The 21,203-nt window shown below is 53.1% G+C and overlaps 1 protein-coding gene across 2 annotated transcripts; it reads right to left on the bottom strand.

The window, feature by feature from the left end:
- Positions 1-3,890: 3,890 nt before the first annotated feature.
- Positions 3,891-14,279, bottom strand: LOC113985645. 2 transcript variants are annotated; one of them, XR_005562673.1, is made up of 24 exons: positions 13,595-14,279; positions 13,288-13,352; positions 12,607-13,167; positions 12,275-12,423; positions 11,840-11,987; positions 11,410-11,597; positions 11,184-11,321; positions 10,795-10,909; positions 10,485-10,622; positions 10,068-10,244; positions 9,797-9,943; positions 8,205-8,353; positions 7,780-7,927; positions 7,350-7,537; positions 7,124-7,261; positions 6,732-6,846; positions 6,423-6,560; positions 6,006-6,182; positions 5,726-5,881; positions 5,466-5,567; positions 4,959-5,061; positions 4,623-4,667; positions 3,950-4,311; positions 3,891-3,916 (listed from the first exon to the last, which is right to left on the bottom strand). XR_005562673.1 is itself a non-coding variant. In XM_027716584.2 (23 exons), exons 1-23 carry the CDS (start codon positions 13,707-13,709, stop codon positions 4,220-4,222), a joined length of 3,492 nt encoding a protein of 1,163 aa, XP_027572385.2. In that variant the 5' UTR covers positions 13,710-14,279; the 3' UTR covers positions 3,903-4,219. The 2 variants fall into 2 exon arrangements, 1 of the variants encoding a protein (XP_027572385.2); XM_027716584.2 differs by having other exon boundaries at positions 3,903-4,311.
- Positions 14,280-21,203: the final 6,924 nt, after the last annotated feature.

Raw genomic sequence — 21,203 nt, 5'->3', positions numbered from 1 at the left:
TTTTTTGAACCAATCCTACTAAGCTGATAAGTCCATAGCAAAGTGTTGCTCACTGTTGTTCTCCATGGTGTTCTTGTGGGTAAACACCACTCCGTTTATGTGATTAGATAGTCTATATCTGCAAATCCTACCAGGCACACAGTGAACCAGAGGAGGAGGTTTATCTCAGTTCTCAGGCAATCTTGTTCTTTGCGTTCTTCTCCCCTTTGATTTAAGATGTGACAACAGGAAAATAAGCCACCAAAGTTGTCAAATTTAAATGTATCATTTCTCTGCTGTGATTCTTGAGTAGAGGAAACATGAAAAGACAAGTATGTTTCTAAGAAAATACTCCTCAAAAACTAAAACTAAGGAAGTAGAAATTAGAATCTTCATAAAATATATTATCTCTGTGATGATCTCTCTATTTCTGTTGTTGACAAAGTTTACTGAAGTTGACTGAGTTTCCACTGAGATCTCAAAAAATATTTATGTTGTTCTGAGGGGTATTTCATCCAGGCCCCACACAGAAAATCAAGAAAAATAGTTCAAGAGTCATCTTGTCACGCACAGTATTTTGTGTGTCCCACCCTCTGAGAGGTGTCTGAGTCTACACATACTCTGACTCTTTCATTGCTCCAGGGTCTTGGGCCACTTGTCCACACTCATCCTCTCTTGCAGCTTTTGTCATACGCACTGGTATATTTTTCTGTGGAAGCAGAGTGTGTTGGTAAAGGGAGGGAAGGGCTGGCACATGCCCACATCCAGCTCTGATAAAAAACTGGGAAGTGTCTGCCATCTGGGAACTCCCAGATAACTTAGATTAAGTTTATCATAAAAGTAAATATGCAAGTCAGTTCAGGGACTGCACTGTTGCTCCTGCCCTGGACGTAAGCCAACAGAGCCATGTTGATTGCACACCTTACAACACAGCCTTTCTGATTTGCACACCTTAAAACCAAGACAAAGCAAGCAGAGAACTCAACCAGGAACCCACCTTGCTCTGGAAAGGGATGGGTTGTTCCTGCCAAAACAGGAGAAGATCTTAACTTGGAGCTGTGACAGTTTCATAATCGCTTCAGCTCCATAAACCAGGAAAAGAGCACTTTGGGAAAGACCTACTACAGCTCAGACAACAGTGACAGATATTTGAGGTGATGTTACCTGTAATGGTCCAGGAGCTTATAAGAACAACGAAGTCACCTTCTCTGAGGGAACTTCAGGCAGGTGGGATTTTGCTCAGACTATTCTCAGAGTACCTTTTTGGAGGCACACCTGAGAAAAAGGCTTTTTGGTGACTGCATCCTTCCCTGTGACCTTCTCATGCCTCAGCCAAGACCCAGGCCTGGCTGTATCGCAGCCTTCAGGATCCCCCATCCCAAGGAGCAAATCCAAGGATGACAGAGACAGTCAGAGGAACATGGCAGGGGGATGCCCTGCTTTTGTGTTTCCACCAGCTGTGCCTTGCTGAGTGGACCTCCCTCTTGGCTTCTGCAGCAGAGAAGAAGTGTTTCAGGGCAGGGAGCTGGAGTGGACCAGCACAATGGCTGGGTCATACTGGCACTAAGATGTGAAGAGGAGGTTCCCTTCACACCTTTGGCTGCACACTGTGAGTGCTAGGCTGTTGAAAATGCCCCAGCTTTATTTGTGGCCACTCTCAGGCAGCTGTGCCCACAGGCTGGGAAGGCAGGTGCTCTGCCTGGCTGGGTGCACAAGCTCTGCTGCTCAGTCTGCTCTGGCAGAGCTGAAGGAGGCACTGGGTTGCTCAATCCTGGCAAGCCCGGGCACTGAGGCTGAGTGCCGGTGCCTTAGAAGTGCCGAAGAGGAACATCTGGGTGTTTCTGTGGTCGGGTAATAGCTGAATGAAGGCTTTCTTGAGCTGTGCCCTTGGCTTTGCATCAAAATTTAGCTTAAATTCTTTGTTGCATCAACTCCTCATTCTTGCTCGCAGTGCAGCTTCCTGTCCTTGCTATGCACTGTTTTCAAGCTTCTCAGAAGTGCATTTCTTCATTATTTATCTAGTCTGACTGATTGCCTGGGCATTATTTTGTCACTTGTTTGGGACCTCCCCTTTGTCATCTCCTATCACTGTGATGACAACATGAGTACTCCTTGCATGAATGCTTGTGTGAATATAAATTCTCGCCAGCTTTTGCAACGCTTCATGTGTGCCAACATCCAGGGAATGTGTAGAGCTGGGGTAGCAAATGCTGACGCACAGTCTTCCTTTGAACAAAATCTTGAAGAAGATTGTGGGAGATGTCTATATCTGGCTCTAGTTTATCCAGACATCTGCTAGGAGAATGGGACTCTCCAAAAGCAGACATCATTATTAATGAAACTCAGGGTTTGTATGTGTTAGCTGAATTTCACACCTCTTTCCAAGTAATGGGAAAAATATTTAGGCCTGATAATAAGTAACGAATCCAGATATTTTTAAGAAGATGAATGTTTAGCTACTGGTTGTAGATAAATCCTTTTTTAACAAAGCATTTTAAAGAAACTATTTCAGTAGTTTTGGAGTACTGGTCCTAAGATGCTCTCTGAAATTCCAGTTCATCTGTGCTCCAGCAGGGATTTTGCTTAGAGGATGCAAGAAGCAGAATCCAATGTTTGTTTTTTTCTCTGACCTACTGCTGAGTAATTGAATCATCCCAAGCAACAAGCTAATGTTTTTCCTCCCTGGGAGAACATAATGTTACCAGGAAAAGGAGAAGAGGGAAAAAAAATCAAAAAGGCAGCTGCAGATATTTATTCCAAATGCCATACAGTGCATATCTGAGACCAGGAAAGAGCATTTTTGTAGCTGAAGAAAATACTCAAAAATCCAAATGAGCACGGGTGGGTGGTGCTGAGCCCCTGACACCTGCAGGGTCCAGGAGGGTACAGCAGACCTGGCTGATGCCATGGAAATGCAGATAGGCAAAACAAAGAATGTAGGACTTGAGTTCTGGCATATTTTTCAACATTTGCAGGGTACGTACATGAATTATAGATGCTCAGAGGTGCTACAGCAGCAGCTCGACAGACTGGCTATTTCCATACAGCAAACAAGATGCTGAGAGAGGACAACCTGGCCTTATTATGACTTAGTGAGTACCCAAATGAGTATCCATCTTTCAGTGACGTGGCTGAGCTAACTACTTTGAGCCAGGACCTGTTGTGGGTAAGTTTTTAATTCAATGTCCTGCGGGCAGGAAGAGAAATTAGGCAGAAACTCCCATTTCATTGCCCGGGACGGAGGCAGGCAAACTCGTGACAAGTATTGCTGTGTCATCTAGTAGATGCTAAAGTATCAAGCTTTTCTTTGCCCCAGACTGGCTACATGTGGGATTGGACTGCTCTGCTGCAGAGGTGGTAGCCTTATTTGCATGACTAAAATATCAGTCCTAATAATGCTCTAGTACGGATGCATGCACATTTCTTTCATTTCATGTGCTGTTTCTTTCATTTCATCCTTCCTGCAGTGTTGATTTTTAGGGCTGATGCAGTCTGTGGCCTGAAATAGTCATCTGGTCTTTGGTGAGGGAAAAGTTTCTAACCCTTGTTGGCTAGACATGTATTTTATGAACTCTTGTCCCTGTGAGATGGTGGGAAATGAGTGAGTTTTTTTAATTAGGCTGATCTAAACTGATATTGCCATGAATGAAAAAGCCCAGATAGAGAAGATGTGCTAAGTGAGTGGGTAAAGGCCTTTTAATTCACCGCCCTTGAGTGTGTCCAGCAAGATCTCTAACTCCACTTAATGTTGTGGAACTGGACTTTGAGGACAGGGATCTTTGCAGCCTGAACTGCCCTTGTGCCTGTGTGTCTGTGCCCGAGGTGCAAGGGGCAAAAGAAAGGCAGGAGCGAGCCTGTGTGCTGCAGGGCTCAGGGTTTGTGCCGATTGACTTCCACAAAGATGCAGCTAAGGGGGAGAAAGCAAATGTTTATTAATCTAAGGGGAAGGGGAGAGATGAATCTTCTTAACCTAAGGGGAAGGGGAGGGATGAATCTTCTTAACCTAAGGGGAAGGGGAGGGATGAATCTTCTTAACCTAAGGGGATAGAACTGGATGAACTGTGGGCAGGAGAAGGGAATAGGCAGGGAGGGAGGGAGCTGTACAGAGGGATGGAGAGGCCAGGAGCTGCCTGGCCTTGCCGTCAGGCTCAGTTGGGTCCAGCCCAGCACCGCTGAGAAGTGGTGTCTTTGTTGTTGTCCGGTGCTGTTCCAGGCACATTGGTTATCTTGCTGGAGAAGATTACTTAGATACTGCCCGTCGAAAAGCAGACAAGACTGCATTCTTCATGGTGGAGTAGGAGGAGCAGTCGTCTTCGGTCATGGCTTCCAGGGCTGGAAGAGAGAAGAAGGGAGCCACAGTCAGGGCCCAGATCTGTGGGGAGGTGAGGAGCCCCGCCTGCCAGGGCCATCCCAGCCAGCTCTTGCCATGGCCAGGAGGGAGCATGGCCCACCAGGATGAGCCAGAAGGTGCTGGCCCTCAATCCCTCCCATGACCCTGAAATGTGTCTCTGCTCTGCCCGCAGCTCCCCTCCTCCATGCAGGGAGCAGAGCCCTGTGCGGGTGGGGCAGGGATTGCAGCTCCATGCCCAGAGTCTGTGCTCCTCCCCACCAGCCTGCAGGGACACCCTGCTGTCCTCACTCACCCTTCATGACGGGATGCAGGTCTTGCATGTGCCATGCGGCGACCCCTGGGAACAGAGAGCGTGTCAGGGCCCCAGCGGCGCAGCTCCCCCCAAGCACTGCTGTGGCCTGCTCCCCCCTCAGCCTGGCCACAGAGCATCCAGGGCCTGGCGGGGCTGAGCTCGGGGCCTTCCCGCATCGGGACACTCAAGGGGGTGGCTGGCAGAGGGTGGCAGCAGCCGCCAGGGCACTCGGGACTCCACAGCACATCCCTGGGCTGCATCCTGCTGCCGCTGCAGCAGCCGGGGCTGGGGCCGAGCTGTAGCAGGGTGGGGAGGGACCGCGGGTTTGTGGCTCACCCATGAACCTGACGGCTGCCTCTCTCAAGGGCTGCTGTGGGCTCTGCAGATATGGCAGGGCTTGGCGCAGGTGCTCATCCCTTCGGCTGACGTCCTTGTCCATCTGGAGAGAGCAGCAGGGCATGGAGGGAAGGGTTGGCTGAGGCTCTGCCCCTTGGCCGGGCGCTGCCTCTGCCCAGCAATGGCCTGCCCTGCCCACAGAGCCCTGTGGCATGGTGGTGCTGGGCTTTGGAGGGAGCAGAGGGCTGGGTGCTCCTGGGGAGCCATGGGGCTGCCCTGCCCCACGGCCCAGCTGGGCCAGGGCTCCAGCAGCCCCCTGACTCGGGGGCAGAGGAGCCTGGAGAAGAGCCTGCAGAGCCAAAGGAAGGCAGCAGTGTGTGGTACACAGGCTGGTGTCCCACAGGTGTGTGCAGCAGTGGGCAGGGGCACAGGGCCAACCCCACACCCTGGGCATCTGGGGCTGGGGGCTTGTCCAGCCTGGGGCTGGGCCTTGGGGGTCGTCCTTACCAGGCAATCGCAGAACTTGATGGGCTGCTGTCTCCTCAGCACCTGCTCGAGATCCCTCCTCTTGAGGAAACTTGCAGCACAAAGCAGTGTTTCCCGAGAGGCCTGCAGAGCAGCAGAGAGTGGGACATGGCATCACAGCCCAGGGCACAGCACCTGCGGCCCTGGGCCAAAGCCAGGAGGAGGCTGGAGCCTGCGAGGCACCAGGGCAGGAGATGGCCGAGCCCCCAGCCACAGGGACACCAGAGCCCACAAGTGCTCACCTCTGCCACGCACTGGTTCTCATCGTGCAGATGGAAGAATAGGGGGACCAGGCTCTGGTGCACCTGCGTATTCAAGGTCTTTGGTCCCTCTTCTGCAAGCAACTCCATCACCTCTTGGAAGAGGCGAATGGAGAGCAGCTGCACGTGGGTGTTGTCCTGGTACAAAAGAGGAGAAAAAGACCTGAGCACTGGCTGCTGCAGGCCCAACAGGCATAGGCACAAGCCTGAAAATCCACAGGGCACAAAGTTTCCAGGCAGCACCAGGCACCCAGAGCCTTACGTTATCAAAGAGTGGCCAGAGCGCCTCAGCCAGCTTCGGGGCAGTGGAGCTGAATGCTTCGATGTCCTTGTCCTGGAGCATATTCAGGAACACAGAGAGGGTCATGGCGACCACATCTCCGTCTCCATCATGAAGCAGCTCCACGAGGCGCTCAGCCAGGCTGCAGATGCTTTCGGCCTGTGTGGAAGACAGTGCTGTGCTGTGAAGCCCTGAACAGCTGCACCACCAACAGCTCTCTGGCAGTGCAACCCCAGCTGCTGCCCCAAAGGCCTGTCCCACAAGGCCCAGGCAGCTGAAGAGGGAGGCAGGAGAGCTGGGAGCAGCTGCCACAGCTCCCAAAGCCCAGCCAAGCCCAAGAGACTGAGCTCCCCAGCCCCAGGCTGCCAGTATGGCTTCAGCCAGGTGTCCCCTTCTCACCATTGAGGGATCCACACTGAGCACCAGGAGTCCTCTGAGTGCCAGGCGACGGCTGTCAGGGCACTGGTTCTGCAGGTGCCTTGATAGGATTGGCAGGACGCTCTCATGACATCTTCTCCCGTCCACATAGTCCAGGAGCTGGAAGGCAGAGAGCTGTGATGAGGTGCCCGGGCTGCAAAAGCCCAGATCCACCCAAGGCTGGGCCCAGGCAGCAGCAGAGGTTGTAGGCACCATCCTGGGCAGCTGAAGCTGTGAGAGGGCAGAGATGAGAAGGCAGGTGGGTGAGGCAGTGCTCGCCATCAGGCTCACCTCAACAAGGAAGGCCAGGGCAGGCAGCTCCCAGTGGGGCTCCTCCCTGCTGAGCAGCCTGAGCAGGTGGGTTGCGATCAGGGAATAGAAGGGAATCAAAACACTGCGCATCTCCCTGTCAAGAAAAAAAAAGAGCCATCGATCCTGAGCAGGGTGGGCAAAGATCTTCCAGGACAGACACCCAGAGGCCTGGTCTTTCTCCTGTAGCCCTGCATGGACACAGGCTCTTTGGGAGGTGGCTCTTCCTGTGCACCCTCCTCTCGCTTCCTTTTCCTAACTGCTCGTCCATCCCTTGGTGCCAAGATTCTCTGGCCCATGACCACAGGGGCTGTGTGGGGTGCCCCGTGCCCAGGGGAGAGATGATGGTGGCAGCAGGGAGAAGGGTGTCTCACCTGGCCAGCAGCCCCACTGCATAATGGTGGGTGTCAGGATGGAGGAGGGTGTCCCAGCCACGCTTGCATTCCATTGCCACCATCGCATCCTCCCAGTGTAGACAGCAGAGCAAGGCCTTGATGGTCTGTACTGCAAACCTGTGTGCAGAGCAAAGGCCAGGTCATGCTGGGGGCTGTGGCTCTAGCTCTGAGGGCATGGGAGGGAGAGAGGACTGGGATGGAGCACCTGTTGGGGTCGTTGGGAAGGTCATGTTGCTCCTGGCATTGCCTCCAGAAGGTCTTGACCTCCTCTGGCATCTGCTCTGTGCTCATGTAGACTTGGAAAAGCAGAGCCACGAGGAGTTGGGGGGCATAAATCATCAGTGCATCTTGACACTGGGGCTCCTGGATGATCATCCGCAGTGCCAGGGTTGCCTGCAATAAAACCATGTGGAGACAGCGCTCAGTGGCCAGATGTCCATGTGGCAGGACCTGAGCATGGGAGGGAGAGGGCAGGGGAGACGCAGGGGGAGGAGCCGGCCTGGTGGCCCTGAACCTGCCCCTCAGCCAGCTTTGCAGCCCAATGCCTGAGGCAGGGAGATGCAGTGGTGGAGGAGGATGGAGAGTCACTGGAGAGGTGACCTGGGGAGGAGCAAAGGCCAGTTGCAGAAACTCACAGCCAGGGCAAAGACGTCTTTGTTGTCGCCATCAGAGGAGGACAGGCTGTACAGTGGCCAGTCCTCCATCACTTGCAGCAGTGTTGGGAGCACCTTCTCTGCTGTCGTTCCTGAGGAGGCGATGGTCCTCCAGATCATTGCAGCAGCTCTGTGGAGCCAGAGCCCTGTGTCAGGGAGCTCTCGGCCACAGTGCCCTGGCCTGGGCAGCTGTGGGGGCCCAGGTGACAGAGTCACGGTGCCTTGAGGGGCAGGGAGGGCACGTGTCAGCAGGATTGGGGGCTGACATGCCAGGGCTGGGAAATGGAGGGGCCAGAGGGTCCTGGAAGTCTCCATGTGTCTGTGAGAGCAGGTGTGACAGGCTCTCTGGGGTGATGGGTTCTAAAGGCTGGTGAGCCCTGAGCCAGGAGGGCAGCTGGACCCTGTACCTGTCACACGCCGGGGCACAGTGCAGGAGAGACATCACCACGTGACGAGGGTGTGCACCAACCAGGCTGAGAATGTTAGCGTGGAGGCTGACATCTGAAGACACATGGAACGTGAGGCACTGGTGGATGTACCTCATGATGGCTGGCACCTGGAGGGAGAATGGGGGAGAGCTGGAGAGCTGCCAGAGTGAGCAAGTTGCCCAGGTTCCCCCGAGAAATGCTTCCCCTCCCTTTACAGTGTGCTGGCCTGAAAGGCTTAGGGGACCAGCAGACGCAGCTTGAGATGCCACAAGACCCCTGGGGGATTCCAGCTGTTGCCACTGGCTGCTTACTTGCTTCTGATTGGGAATATCTTTCTCCTTGACAAATCTAAATTGGGGGCTGTGTTGGGTTCCTGTGGCCAGGTCTTGCTAGCAGGGGGACTACAGGGCTGGCCTCTGTTAGAAGCTGCTTGAAGTTTCCCCCCGTTTGGCAGAGCCAATGCCAGCCATCTCCAGGATGGACCTGCTGCTGGACAAGGCTAAGCCAATTAGTAACAACAGTAATGCCTCCATGATAACATATTTAAGCAAGGAAAGAAAGTTATTGCACAGATGAAAATTTTAGGCAGGGAAGAGCAGAGTGAGAAGATGGGAACAAGGTAGACACCAAAGTCAGTGCAGAATGAGGGGCAGGAGGTGCTCCAGGCACCAGAGCTGAAGTTCCCCTGCAGCCCCTGTTGCAGACCATGGTGAAGCAGCTGTGCCTCTGCAGACCATGGAGGAGAAGCGGGCTGCAGAGATCCACCTGCAGCCCATGGAGGAGCCAGAATAGAGTGAGTGGATGCCCAAAGGAGGCTGTGACCCTGTGGGAGGCCCATACTGGAGCAGGGTCTTGTCAGGGGCCTGCAGCCCATGGAGAGAATAGCCCACGCTGGAGCAGGTCCTTGGCAGGACTTGTGGCCCTGTGGGGGACCCAAGCTGGAGCAGCTTGCTCCTGAAGGACTGCACCCCATGGAAATGGGATCCGCGTGGCAGCAGTTTTGTGAAGAATTGTTGCCCATGGGATGGACTCATGCTGCAGAGGTTCCTGAAGGAGTGTCTGCTGTGGGAGGGACCCCAGAGGAAGCAGGGGAAGGAGTCCTCTCCCTGAGCAGCAGCAGAAACAACAGACCATAAGGTTCATTCCCTGTCTCCCTGCACTCTTTGGGGAAAGAGGAGGTAGAATTTGGAAGGAAGGAGAGGTGGGGAGAAGTTTTTAGGTATTTTTTCTTCTCACTGTATTGCTCAGATCGTGTTAGTAATAAATTTAGTTAATATCTCCACTTTGAGTCTGTTTTGCCCATAATGGTGATCAGTAAGTGATCACTCTCAGCTCTTAACTCCTGAATCCTTTGTTGGATTTTCTCTGCTCTATCCAGTTGCAGAGAGGAGTGAGGGAGAGGCTTTAGTGGGTACCTAGCATCCCTGAGAGGCCTGCAGAGCAGCAGAGACCAGGACATGGCATCACAGCCCAGGGCATAGGATGTGTGTCCCTGGGCCAAAGCCAGGAGGAGGCTGCAGGAGACAGCTGAGCCCCCTGCCACAGGGACACCAGAGCCCACAAGTGCTCACCTCTGCCACACACTGGTTCTCATTGTGCCAGCGGAAGAACAGTGGCACGAGGCTGTGATGCACCTGTGTATTTGTTCCCTCTTCCACAAGCAACTCCATGACCTCCTGGGAGAGGCGAACGGAGAGCAGCTGCACATGGGTGTTGTCCTGGTGTAAAAGAGAAGAAAAAGGCCTCAGCACTGGCTGCTCCAGGCCCAGCAGGCATAGGCACAGGCCTGAAAATCCACAGGGCACAAAGTTTCCAGGCAGCACCAGGCACCCAGAGCCTTACGTTATCAAAGAGTGGCCGGAGTGCCACAGCCAGCTTCGGGGCAGTGGAGCTGAATGCTTCGATGTTTTTCTCCCGGAACATATTCAGGAACACAGAGAGGGTCATGGTGACCACATCTCCGTCTCCATCATGAAGCAGCTCCACGAGGCGCTCAGCCAGGCTGCAGATGCTTTCGGCCTGTGTGGAAGACAGTGCTGTGCTGTGAAGCCCTGAACAGCTGCACCACCAACAGCTCTCTGGCAGTGCAACCCCAGCTGCTGCCCCAAAGGCCTGTCCCACAAGGCCCAGGCAGCTGAAGAGGGAGGCAGGAGAGCTGGGAGCAGCTGCCACAGCTCCCAAAGCCCAGCCAAGCCCAAGAGACTGTGTTCCCCAGCCCCAGGCTGCCAGTATGGCTTCAGCCGGGTGTCCCCTTCTCACCATTGAGGGATCCACACTGAGCACCAGGAGTCCTCTGAGTGCCAGGCGACGGCTGTCAGGGCACTGGCTCTGCAGGTGCCTTGATAGGATTGGCAGGACACTCTCATGACAGTTTCTCCCCTCCACATAGTCCAGGAGCTGGAAGGCAGAGAGCAGTGATGGGGTGCCTGGGCAGCAGGAGCCCAGAGCCGCAGAGGGCTGGGCCCAGGTAGCAGCACAGGTCCCAGGTACCATCCTGGGCAGCTGCGGCTGTGAGAGGGCAGAGAGGGGGGAGGCAGGTGGGTGAGGCAGTGCTTGCCATCAGGCTCACCTCAACAAGGAAGGCCAGGGCAGGCAGCTCCCAGTGGGGCTCCTCCCTGCTGAGCAGCCTGAGCAGGTGGGTTGCGATCAGGGAATAGAAGGGAATCAAAACGCTGCGCATCTCCCTGTCAAGAAAAAAAAAGAGACATTGATCCTGAGCAGGGTGGGTAAAGCTCTCCTAGGACTGATTCCCAGAGGCTTGGTCTTTCCCCACCAGCCCTGGATGGGACACGAGAGTTTTGGGAGGTGGCTCCTCCTGTGCACCCTCCTCTCACAGCCTTTTCCTAACTGTTCATCCCTTGGTGCGAAGACCCTCTGGCCCATGACCACAGGGGCTGTGTGGGGTGCCCCGTGCCCAGGGGAGAGATGATGGTGGCAGCGGGGAGAAGGGTGTCTCACCTGGCCAGCAGCCCCACTGCATAATGGTGGATGTCAGGATGGAGGAGGGTGTCCCAGCCATGCTTACGTTCCACTGCCACCATCACATCCTCCCAGTGTAGACAGCAGAGCAAGGCCTTGATGGTCTGTACTGCAAACCTGTGTGCAGAGCAAAGGCCAGGTCATGCTGGGGGCTGTGGCTCTAGCTCTGAGGGCATGGGAGGGAGAGAGGACTGGGATGGAGCACCTGTTGGGGTCATTGGGAAGGTCATGTTGCTCCCGGCATTGCCTCCAGAAGGTCCTGACCTCCTCTGGCATCTGCTCTGTGCTCATGTAGACTTGGAAAAGCAGAGCCACGAGGAGTTGGGGGGCATAAATCATCAGTGCATCTTGGCACTGGGGCTCCTGGATGATCATCCGCAGTGCCAGGGTTGCCTGCAATAAAACCACGTGGAGACAGCACTCAGTGGCCAGATGTCCATGTGGCAGGACCTGAGCATGGGAGGGAGAGGGCAGGGGAGACGCAGGGGGAGGAGCTGGCCTGGTGGCCCTGAACCTGCCCCTCAGCCAGCTTTGCAGCCCAATGCCTGTGGCAGGGAGATGCAGTGGTGGGGGAGGATGGAGAGCCACTGGAGAGGTGATCTGGGGAGGAGCAAAGGCCAGTTGCAGAAACTCACAGCCAGGGCAAAGACGTCTTTGTTGTCGCCATCAGAGGAGGACAGGCTGTACAGTGGCCAGTCCTCCATCACTTGCAGCAGTGTTGGGAGCACCTTCTCTGCTGTCGTTCCTGAGGAGGCGATGGTCCTCCAGATCATTGCAGCAGCTCTGTGGAGCCAGAGCCCTGTGTCAGGGGGCTCTCGGCCACAGTGCCCTGGCCTGGGCAGCTGTGGGGGCCCAGGTGACAGAGTCATGGTGCCTTGAGGGGCAGGGAGGGGCAGGGAGGGCACGTGTCAGCAGGATTGGGGGCTGACATGCCAGGGCTGGGAAACAGAAGGGCCAGAGGGTCCTGGAAGTCTCCATGTGTCTGTGAGAGCAGGTGTGACAGGCTCTCTGGGGTGATGGGTTCTAAAGGCTGGTGAGCCCTGAGCCAGGAGGGCAGCTGGACCCTGTACCTGTCACACGCCGGGGCACAGTGCAAGAGAGACATCACCACGTGACGAGGGTGTGCACCAACCAGGCTGAGAATGTTAGCGTGGAGGCTGACATCTGGAGACACATGGAACGTGAGGCACTGGTGGATGTACCTCATGATGGCTGGCACCTGGAGGGAGAATGGGGGAGAGCTGGAGAGCTGCCAGAGTGAGCAAGTTGCCCAGGTTCCCCTGAGAAATGCTTCCCTTCTCCCCACACTGTGCTGGCCTCAAAAGCTTAGGGGTCCAGCAGACGCAGCTTGAGGTGCCACAAGACCCCTGGGGGACTCAAACCCTGGCCACAGACTGCTTACTTGCTTCTGACTGGAGACACCTTTTTCCTTGAAAAAGTCCAAATTGGGAGCATCAGTCACACTGTGTGTGGGTGTGGTGTCAGCGTTCCCGATGCTCTCAGTCGTTGTGGTGTCGGACTTTTCCATGACATCAGTCGGTGTGGTTTCAGCATTTGTTACTTCATCAGTCATGGCAGTGCCAGAGATTCCTGTGCCATCCATTGTTGCCGCGTCAAGGTTTGATGTGTCACCCATTGGCATCGGTGCGATGTCAGCCTTTGCCATGAGATCAGTCGGTGCTGTGCCAGAGGTGGTTGTCTCATCAACCAAAGCGGTGTCCAAGTTTGCTGCACAATGAATCGGTGCGATGTCAGCCGTCGCCATGAGATGGGTCAGTGTGGTGATAGGGCTTGTCAGGTCATGGGTCAAAGCAGTGTCAGAGGTTGCCGTGGGATCTGTCAGCGAGGAGTCGACATCAGGCTTTGCCTTGGGGTCGTTTGGCCTGGTGTCAGGCTGTGCCGTGCCCTCAGGTGGTGTGGTCCTGGGTGTTCTACGCCGAATCCCTATGAATTTCAGAAACCTCTGCAGGAGAAGAAAGGGCAGGGAAGAGAGGAAATTCCGATGGAGTGCTCCAACAGCAGTGCTCCAACCGCAGTGAGTGGTGACAGCAGGCGCAGCCCAGGTGGAGATGGCTGCAGGTACCTGAACTGCTCTACGGAAGCGGCCGCGGGCACGGACGTGCTCTTCTGTCCGGTGCTGGCCTGGATCTGCCAAAGAACAATTGCAGTCAGGGCTGCGGGGTTGTGGGAGATGGCAGAGAACACAGCCCGGCCCTGTGCTCCACAGGCAGGGCCAGCATTGGGATGCCCAGGGGATGGAGCACGGATGCTGGGGGGATCAGCCTTGGCCCCTCTTCCCCCCTCCCTTTGCCTGGGCTTGTTCCACAGGGGACAGGAAGGGGCCAAACTGGCTGCAGCCACCAGCCCTGTGGCCCAGCTCCAGCACTCACCCTGCTGCAGGGGCTGGAAGTTTTGCATCTCCTCAGGTTGCCGTGCTGGGGCAGGCCCAGGGCCTTCGTTCTTCTTCCTGAGAAGCCTGCACAAGCCGGAGCGTCTCCCCGCCATGCCGCAGTCTGGCCTCGAGGGCACCTGCAGGAGAGAAACCTCGGAAAAGCCCCTGGTCACAAGTTCTGCAGAATGGCCCCAAGGGCACCTTTCACAGGGATTGGAGACCCCTCAGACAAGCTGTGGGTCCCCAAGTCCTGTGGTTTGGCCTCAAGAGCACCTTCCACAGGGACTGGAGATGCCTCAGACAAGCTGCGGGTCCCCAAGTCTCGTGGTGTGGCCTCAAGGGCACCTTCCACAGGGACTGGAGACACCTCAGACAAGCTGTGGGTCCCCAAGTCTCGTGGTGTGGCCTCAAGGGCACCTTCCACAGGTAGTGATGATGCCTCGGAGAAGCTCCGGGTCACCAACTCCCGTGGCCTGGCCTCGAGGGCACCTTCCACCAGGAGTGGTGGTGCCTCGGAGAAGCTCCGGGTCACCAACTCCCGTGGTCTGGCCTCGAGGGATGTTGCTAGAAGAAGAATCCTCGGAAATGCTTCGGGTCAGTGAGGAACGAGTTGTCTGTGAGGAAACTCCTCACAGCACCGCTCTGTCCCGTCCTGTCCAGACGCGTGCTCCGAGCACAGTGGCGTGGCCGTGTTGCCGCCAAACACCTATATCAGGACGTGTCACAAAGGGCCCTTGGACACACTGCCCCATCCCATTGGCGATGACCACCGTGTCACAAAGGGCCCTGTGACACACTGCCATGTGCCCAGGGGCCTCCCCCAGCCCAGCCAACCTGCCCCAGGTTGCAAGGAATCCATTCCCTAAAGTGTCTCAGACAGCTGGACGTGAACTTTAGGAACGTCTCCAAAAAGGAGCAAAGACTTCCTCCTGTGCCTGCTCATGGCAGCAGAAGCAGCCCCCTTGGCTGCAGATGTAGCCGCAGCGGGAAGGGCACGGGGCCTCCACAGAAGTTGGCATGGCCTCCTTGGGAGAAATCCTGGCTGGTGGCCATCACAAACACAGGGGTGTTACACAGAGAAGCAAATATGTGGGCAAGGGCACGAATGCTGCTCTGACCCCTTTGGCCAGGGCTGCACCGAAATTGGCAGGTCTGGCAAGTCCCTGCCAAAGGAGACCTGCCACTGCCCCAAGTCCTGGCAGGAGTGGTGCCCATCTCCTGTCCCAAAGACTTGTGCCCCTGTGGACTTCCCTGCCAGAGGGCAGCCAGAGCCAAGAAGCATTGATGTCTGCGCTCTTGCAGGGGGCTGTTGGGAGGAGCTGCTGCAGCAATTGGTGGCACTGCTTGGCATCTGCCAGAGGGCAGAAGCTGTGGCTCCTTGCTGGAATGATTTCTCCATGGCAGTGATTACCTGCAGCACAAAAACCTCTTTGCTGTGAAGGCACAGAAGAATTTGGCATTTAATAATCCTAAATTCAGGAAAGCATTACTTCCCATTACAAAACACAAGGAGTTGAAAGACGTTGCAAACTTCCCAATTTAACTTCATTGGGAGGACCGGAGAATGTCACATATTTGGAATTTTTGCTTCCCCTCTCATACCTGCAACTCATTTGCCTTCACATAGTCCATGGAGAGTCAGTTTCAGAAAATGAACAGAGGCACCAAAACTGAGTGTTGTTCGGTTTGCAAACTGTTTTCTATTAAGGGATAAGAATAGACTATTTCTGGTAAGGGGTAAAAGCTCTCAAGGAACAAAAGTTCCCTCAGTGTTACAAAAAACAGCCCAAACAAGTAAGGATCTTGCTAAAACACTAATTCTCCCTCTGGCGCAGATAGCTAACTGGCCAGGAAAGCCTTTGAAGAGCTCTAAGCAAAGTAAAATCTGTATTGGATGATTGGGAGTTTAGAGAGCGAGTGCTCCAGCCTTTCTAAGGCCTTCCACCTCATCCTGTGGACACTCAGGCGGGTGCTTTTAAAGTTCAGGCTGTCTTGAAACCTTGCCTGCAGCCATGAGCGAGCCCCGGTGAAGTCTTCTAAGAATTGTGGGTTTCCCTTGGTGGTCAGAGTGGATTCTCTCCCGGGACTGACTCTCAGAGGCCCGGTCTTTCCCCACCAGCCCTGGATGGGACCTGTGTGCTTTGGGAGGTAGATCCTGCTGTGCCCAGTTGGGGCTGGCTGGCAGTGGTTCCATTCCAAGAGGTCCCATGTCACTGAGCTCTTCCACCCCTTGTAGTGTTAGTAGGTGATCCTGATGGCCATGCATTTGCTCTGCTGTACCAGCTCAGCTAAGGTAGAGTGCATCTCTGAAGTTGTACCACTGTGGCCGCTGTGGTTTCAGCTGAGCTGCATCAGTAAGAGATTTTTCTGGGCTTCTAGTCACGTCAAGCACCAGCACAGAGTGCACATGGCAGATGTGGTGGGGGATGCAGATTACTGTCTTCAGCATGTGGGTGAGGAGCAGAATCAGCTCAGATGAGGATCCAGATCCAACCCTTGATATTAAACAGCCCTGAACTCCAAGATTTATTTCAGAATAATGCAATCAGTGCTTAACTAAAGAGTTTTAATGGGAAAACATTGCAAAGGTGCTACCAGGGTTAAAGTGCAAATACAGTTCGTGAGCAACTCTGCTTTAGCAGGGGTTTAGCTGTAATTTGTTCACTGGGCTGACAACATACCCATCTTCCCAGAAGGAACTGCGAACTTCCCAGTTCTTCAGACCTCTTGTGTACTGTGATTTGACAATACTGTAAATCCAGCTTTAGGGTTCCCAGAACCAGAAAAAAACCCCCAGAATCCTATGCCCCAAAGTGCTGATGTTGCTGCATAGATTCCCTCTGCCTGTCTGAGTGTGCACTGAGGGGACTGCTGGTGTAGCATTGCACAGATGAGTTTTGTGGCACATCTCTTGTCACTTGCCTTCCTTCAGCTGGAGAAACAACCAGCTCAGGCTCTGACCTGTGCTTTCTGGCTAGCTGGAGAGATCAGATCTGGCTTCTGCAGATCCCATTCACACCGCTGAGAAATGGGGTACAGCGTGGGGCAGCTGCATCCAGTGCTGCAAAGCTGCCAAAAAACAGGCACAGCTCAGCTCCATGCTCTGGGGAAGGAGGAGAGGCAGACAGGGAGCTGGTACGGGGGGTTTCTCTGCTCACTGGCACCCAGTGATGTCCCCTTCTCCTGGGATGCTGAGGGGGCTTCACTGACTCCCCCTATCCCCAGGTCTCCCCTTGTCCCTTCTGTGGTGCAGGGCTGGGAGCTCCCCCCTTCCACAGGCTGTTTTGGCAATCTTCTCTGAGCTGTATTGTGGCTCCTGCCACTTGATATGTTCCAGGCTTATGGGCCTGGAAAACAACAGCAGGTGACTTTGGGAGGATACTGGACATAGGACCAACAAAGCCCCATGGAGGACTTTGGTTTTTATCTTCAAAGGTGTGTTTCAGCCCACAGGGGATGTCCGTGGCAAAATTCCCTGTGCTTCCATGGGGAGTGCCCCTGAGCGGGGGTTAATCTTCAAGTGCTTTGCCTGCTGCTGCCAAAACCACCTCTCCCAGGTGACAGGCCTAGCCTTTAAGAAGGGGTGCCCCATTGCTCATGTGGCACATAGGAGCCTCTAGTACCGTGGTGCCAGGGCTGACTCTCCTCAGATTAACACTCATGAGGGTGCTAGTAAGGTCCTGAGCATTCCTGATCTGAAGCATTGATGGCCCTGGCAGAGAGTCAGCTGCAAGTGGAATAAACCCTTTCCTCAGGGACTAATTGCTGGCGGCCAGTCCAGTCCATGGTACAGCAAGTAAGGCTTAGTGATGAAACCAGGCTGCCTGTGCCAGGACTGCCAGCAGCAGGGAGAGGGCTGAGTACTGCTAAAAGACATCTGGTGCAATATCCTGGGAAGTGTGGCAAAGGCACACTTTTTTGGGACCAGTCAGGCCTGGTTTCAGCAGGGATTACTCACAAGACTGATCTGAACAAGTTTCTCATCTGTGTGCCCCATTGAGTAGCAAGTGTTGAGGGTGTTTTGGGGCATCCAGCCATGGTTAGCAGCTGGTTTCCCCTTGAGTGGATTTGCCCTGGTTTGAACTTCTCCCATGCTGCCCTTGGAAGATCACCAAGTGAAGAGTGCAGCAGTACAGTTTCAGCTTGGTATTGTCAAATGGGTCCAATTGCTTTCCTATTATTTTGGCTGACAAAGTCAGTTGTACCCTTTAACTGTCACAGTTTCCAGCAAGCTGTCTGCTCGTCTCTACACCTAAATGTCATCAGCAGTGACATGGATCCCTGAGAGTCTTGTTAGTGTGTCTTGCTGGCAGCATCTCTACTTTTGATCCCAAATGACAGTCTCAGCCATCTGTACTTAGATACTGGTACTCAGAACAAGGCACGGAGTCCACTTTCATCGCCTAATAGCTCATGCCAATCTCCAACATTGCCATTCATCACTGGGGATATCTTTTTTTACCCTTTTGTCAAGTCAGGTAAGGTTTCTTTCATGGTAGACACTTGGATGGAGGTTGTTTAGTGCACTATTTAGCTTGCTTGGGTCTGTTCAAGTGCACAGCTCATTTGCTGCCATGATAACTGTGCCATGGCTAGAGACTTCCTTGGGCTTCCTTTGGCATTTGTTGTGTTGCTCTTATTATATTTTCTCTTAACATGCTGTGTAGTCAGGGAGGTACCTACTGACTGCTCATGTGCTTGAAGACTGGAGCCTTTTAGCACCTTGGATGTGAGGAGGTTGGGGATGTAGTCTGCTTTGGTCTCATGTTTTTATTCTGCTCATGTTTTCATTCTGCCCATGTTTTCGTTATATGAATATTTCATTCCAAGTCTGGCCTCACTTGGATTACAAAATTACACGATTTTACTGAAGCTGCTATATCCAATACCAATGGCAGACCTATTGCTTCTTCTTCCCATTTCAGGCTTATCATGTCCCAGATCTGGGACTCAACTGCTCACTTGGTGCCGTGTGGCAGCTGTCTCTCAGGCAGCTATGCAGCATGTGGGGACACCTCTCCAAGCCCCGCTCACTGATGGTGATATATCCAGTTGTCTCCCGTGCTGCCAAAGAAGGTACTTTTAGAAGGTCTGAACATCTTGTGTGTAATTTAGAATCTCCTCAGGGGTATTTGGATCCTGCCAAGCTTTAATTTTGCTTTGCCTAATTGCAGGTTTGGTTTGTTTTCTGTGTGATGCTGAGAAATGCCTGGGAACTCACCCTGCTCACCATCAGTCCCTTTGCTTGTTTATCATCTGCTTTTTTTCTGATTTCGTATCACTTCAAATCAGTATTAATTCTTCCTCCCTCTTTCCTGAAGCTTTGACATAATGATTTTTTGCAGTAATTACTGTTGGTGACCACTGTCATTTGCTGATATACTCTGCCCTTTACCATTCAGAAGTAAAGCATTTGTGGTGCATTTTTTTAACACCAGATTTTCCTCCTCTGCTTTGTCCTTTGTCCTCCTCTGCATTTCCTTGTAAATAACTTCTGGTGCTGTTTTTCCATGTGTTTCTTGGCTTTTCCAGGCCTGCTTAGTGAACCAGCTCTGTGTCTGTTTCTTGCAGGCTGCCTTTGGAGATCTTCTTAATGATATCTGTGCACATCTCCAGGTCTTGGGTGGTAAGCGAAGATCCTTGGAGCATTTCTGAGCACTGCCCTGGTATTGTCTCTGCTGCCTGTTAAGGACAGGTTCTTTGCCCTCTGCTGTAAGCCCATAGATCCTACAAGGCTCTCTGAAACAAGTGGCTGAATTTGTCCTGGTGGTTGTTGTGCCCCTGCCTTACCCAGGAGGTCCCAGGAATACATTTTCCTCATGCTCTCATGCAGGTGCTGGTTGTGTGTGTGCAGCAGAGGAGCTGCAGTGCGTCCCTTTGCACGTAGGCACACACAGCTGGCAGCTGCTCCCCCTTGTCCTCGACGTGACTCCAAGCAGCAGCTTTTGTCACTGGCCTCAGTAGGAGCAGGGCTGGCTGGGTAGGGGCATGGAGCTCTTTAGAGCACCAGGATGCTGCTGGGAACAGTGCTGAAGTGCTGGGAAGTGACTGGGAACATGATGGCAGTTGCAGAGCTCTTGAGATGTACAGTCAGAGCTACAAGCGAGCGAGACCCAAAAGCCACTGGTCACTCTTGAAGGTGATGTGAAGCTGTGTTTTGTTGTGGGCAGAACAGTGTCATGGGAGTTGGGCTCAGCTCTGCTACCACCTTGCTGAGTGCCTTTAGTCTTGTCACTGTGCTCTTCAGGCTGGGATTTCTCTGTTACATAGGAATTTTGTGGCTTTGCAGAGTATTTTAAGATTGGCAGACTGACAGCTATACAAAAGATAAATCTTATTCTTTTATCAATATGTTTCTGTCAGCAGGACTAACCTAAGCTAACCACTGATCCAGATGCTCTTGGAATCGACTGGGAGTTTATACATCAGTTCCTTGCTGACATGCTGTCACATGCAAATTGTGATTTATGATGCTAATGCTCTCTCAACACTTTTCTAATTTTTTAATAAAGGTACTTCTGTGAAGTATTCCACTTCAAGCCCAGCCCAGACTTATTCTTATGTTTAAGTTAAAAACAGAGTAATTGGTGGAACAACAACTTCATTAAGTTTAACAGTTTAATAGACTGGCACGGCTGAGAAAGAAAACCTTCCTCCTCAGGAGCTATCTTCAGGTGGGGAGTCAGGAAGGCAGAACACCACATTAGTAATCATTCCACTGATGTTTTCTCACTGCATCAACATTATATGGGTAAGGAAATTGCATGCTTCACTCTTTGACATAGTTATGGTGATAAATTGGGTATACAGAAGAACTAATGATGAAATTAAATGGACTTATGAATATACATAAGATCTCTTTCCCAAGGTCAGTTCTGGATGACACAGCAAAGATACTATAACAACAGGTAAGATGTGGGCTCAGTCAGTTGTGGGCAGCATGTTGCTGAAGGCTGGATGCAAATGTTTGCTCAGGAGTACAAAGAGATGGAGGAAGATACGAGCATACAAGTCCATGATATGCCCCTCTGCTCTTGAAGGTAATTTGGCCTGTTGCCACCTTGATGCTAAAGAAACCCCTGCACCCCTCACATAATGTGCTTTGTTAGAATGCCATGCAGGACTTGAGAGCTGAGCTCTGGGTGCTGCAGAGACACGTTCTGTGGAGACATCTAGTGTTCCAAAGGATGGAGACTTGGGCTTTTTGGATGCTACTCAGCAATTCGGGAGGCAGTTCAGTCTACTTGGCCCCATCCTAATCCCCTAGGGCAAGTAATTTGGGTCAATATTTCAACAGTGACTGTTGATTTTTTATTTTTTTTTAAGCACCTTCATGTTTAGCACCTTGATTGTTTAGTTTTGGGCAATTAAACTGGATTCAAGCCAAAGCTGTTAACCTCAACTCTGCAAGAAGGGCTCTCTCAAGTAGTATATCCCAAATACAGGACTCGAAATTGCCAATTGCTTCTGAAAAGCCTGTCCTTATGTCCTCTGTCTCTCAGTTCTCTGTGGTGCACACAGAGACAACACTGCTTCTTTTGCCTCCAGGAATGCTGAGGGCATGGACACAGTTGAAGTAGAAGGGCACTCTCAGACTCAGCAGATCA

The sequence above is a fragment of the Pipra filicauda genome, unplaced genomic scaffold, assembly GCF_003945595.2.
Source record: "Pipra filicauda isolate LSUMZ 115617 unplaced genomic scaffold, ASM394559v2 scaffold151_size3305965_pilon, whole genome shotgun sequence".
In the NCBI taxonomy this organism is placed as follows: domain Eukaryota; kingdom Metazoa; phylum Chordata; class Aves; order Passeriformes; family Pipridae; genus Pipra; species Pipra filicauda.
Note: the sequence above shows the minus strand (reverse complement) of the source record. Positions and strands in the feature narration are given on the sequence as shown.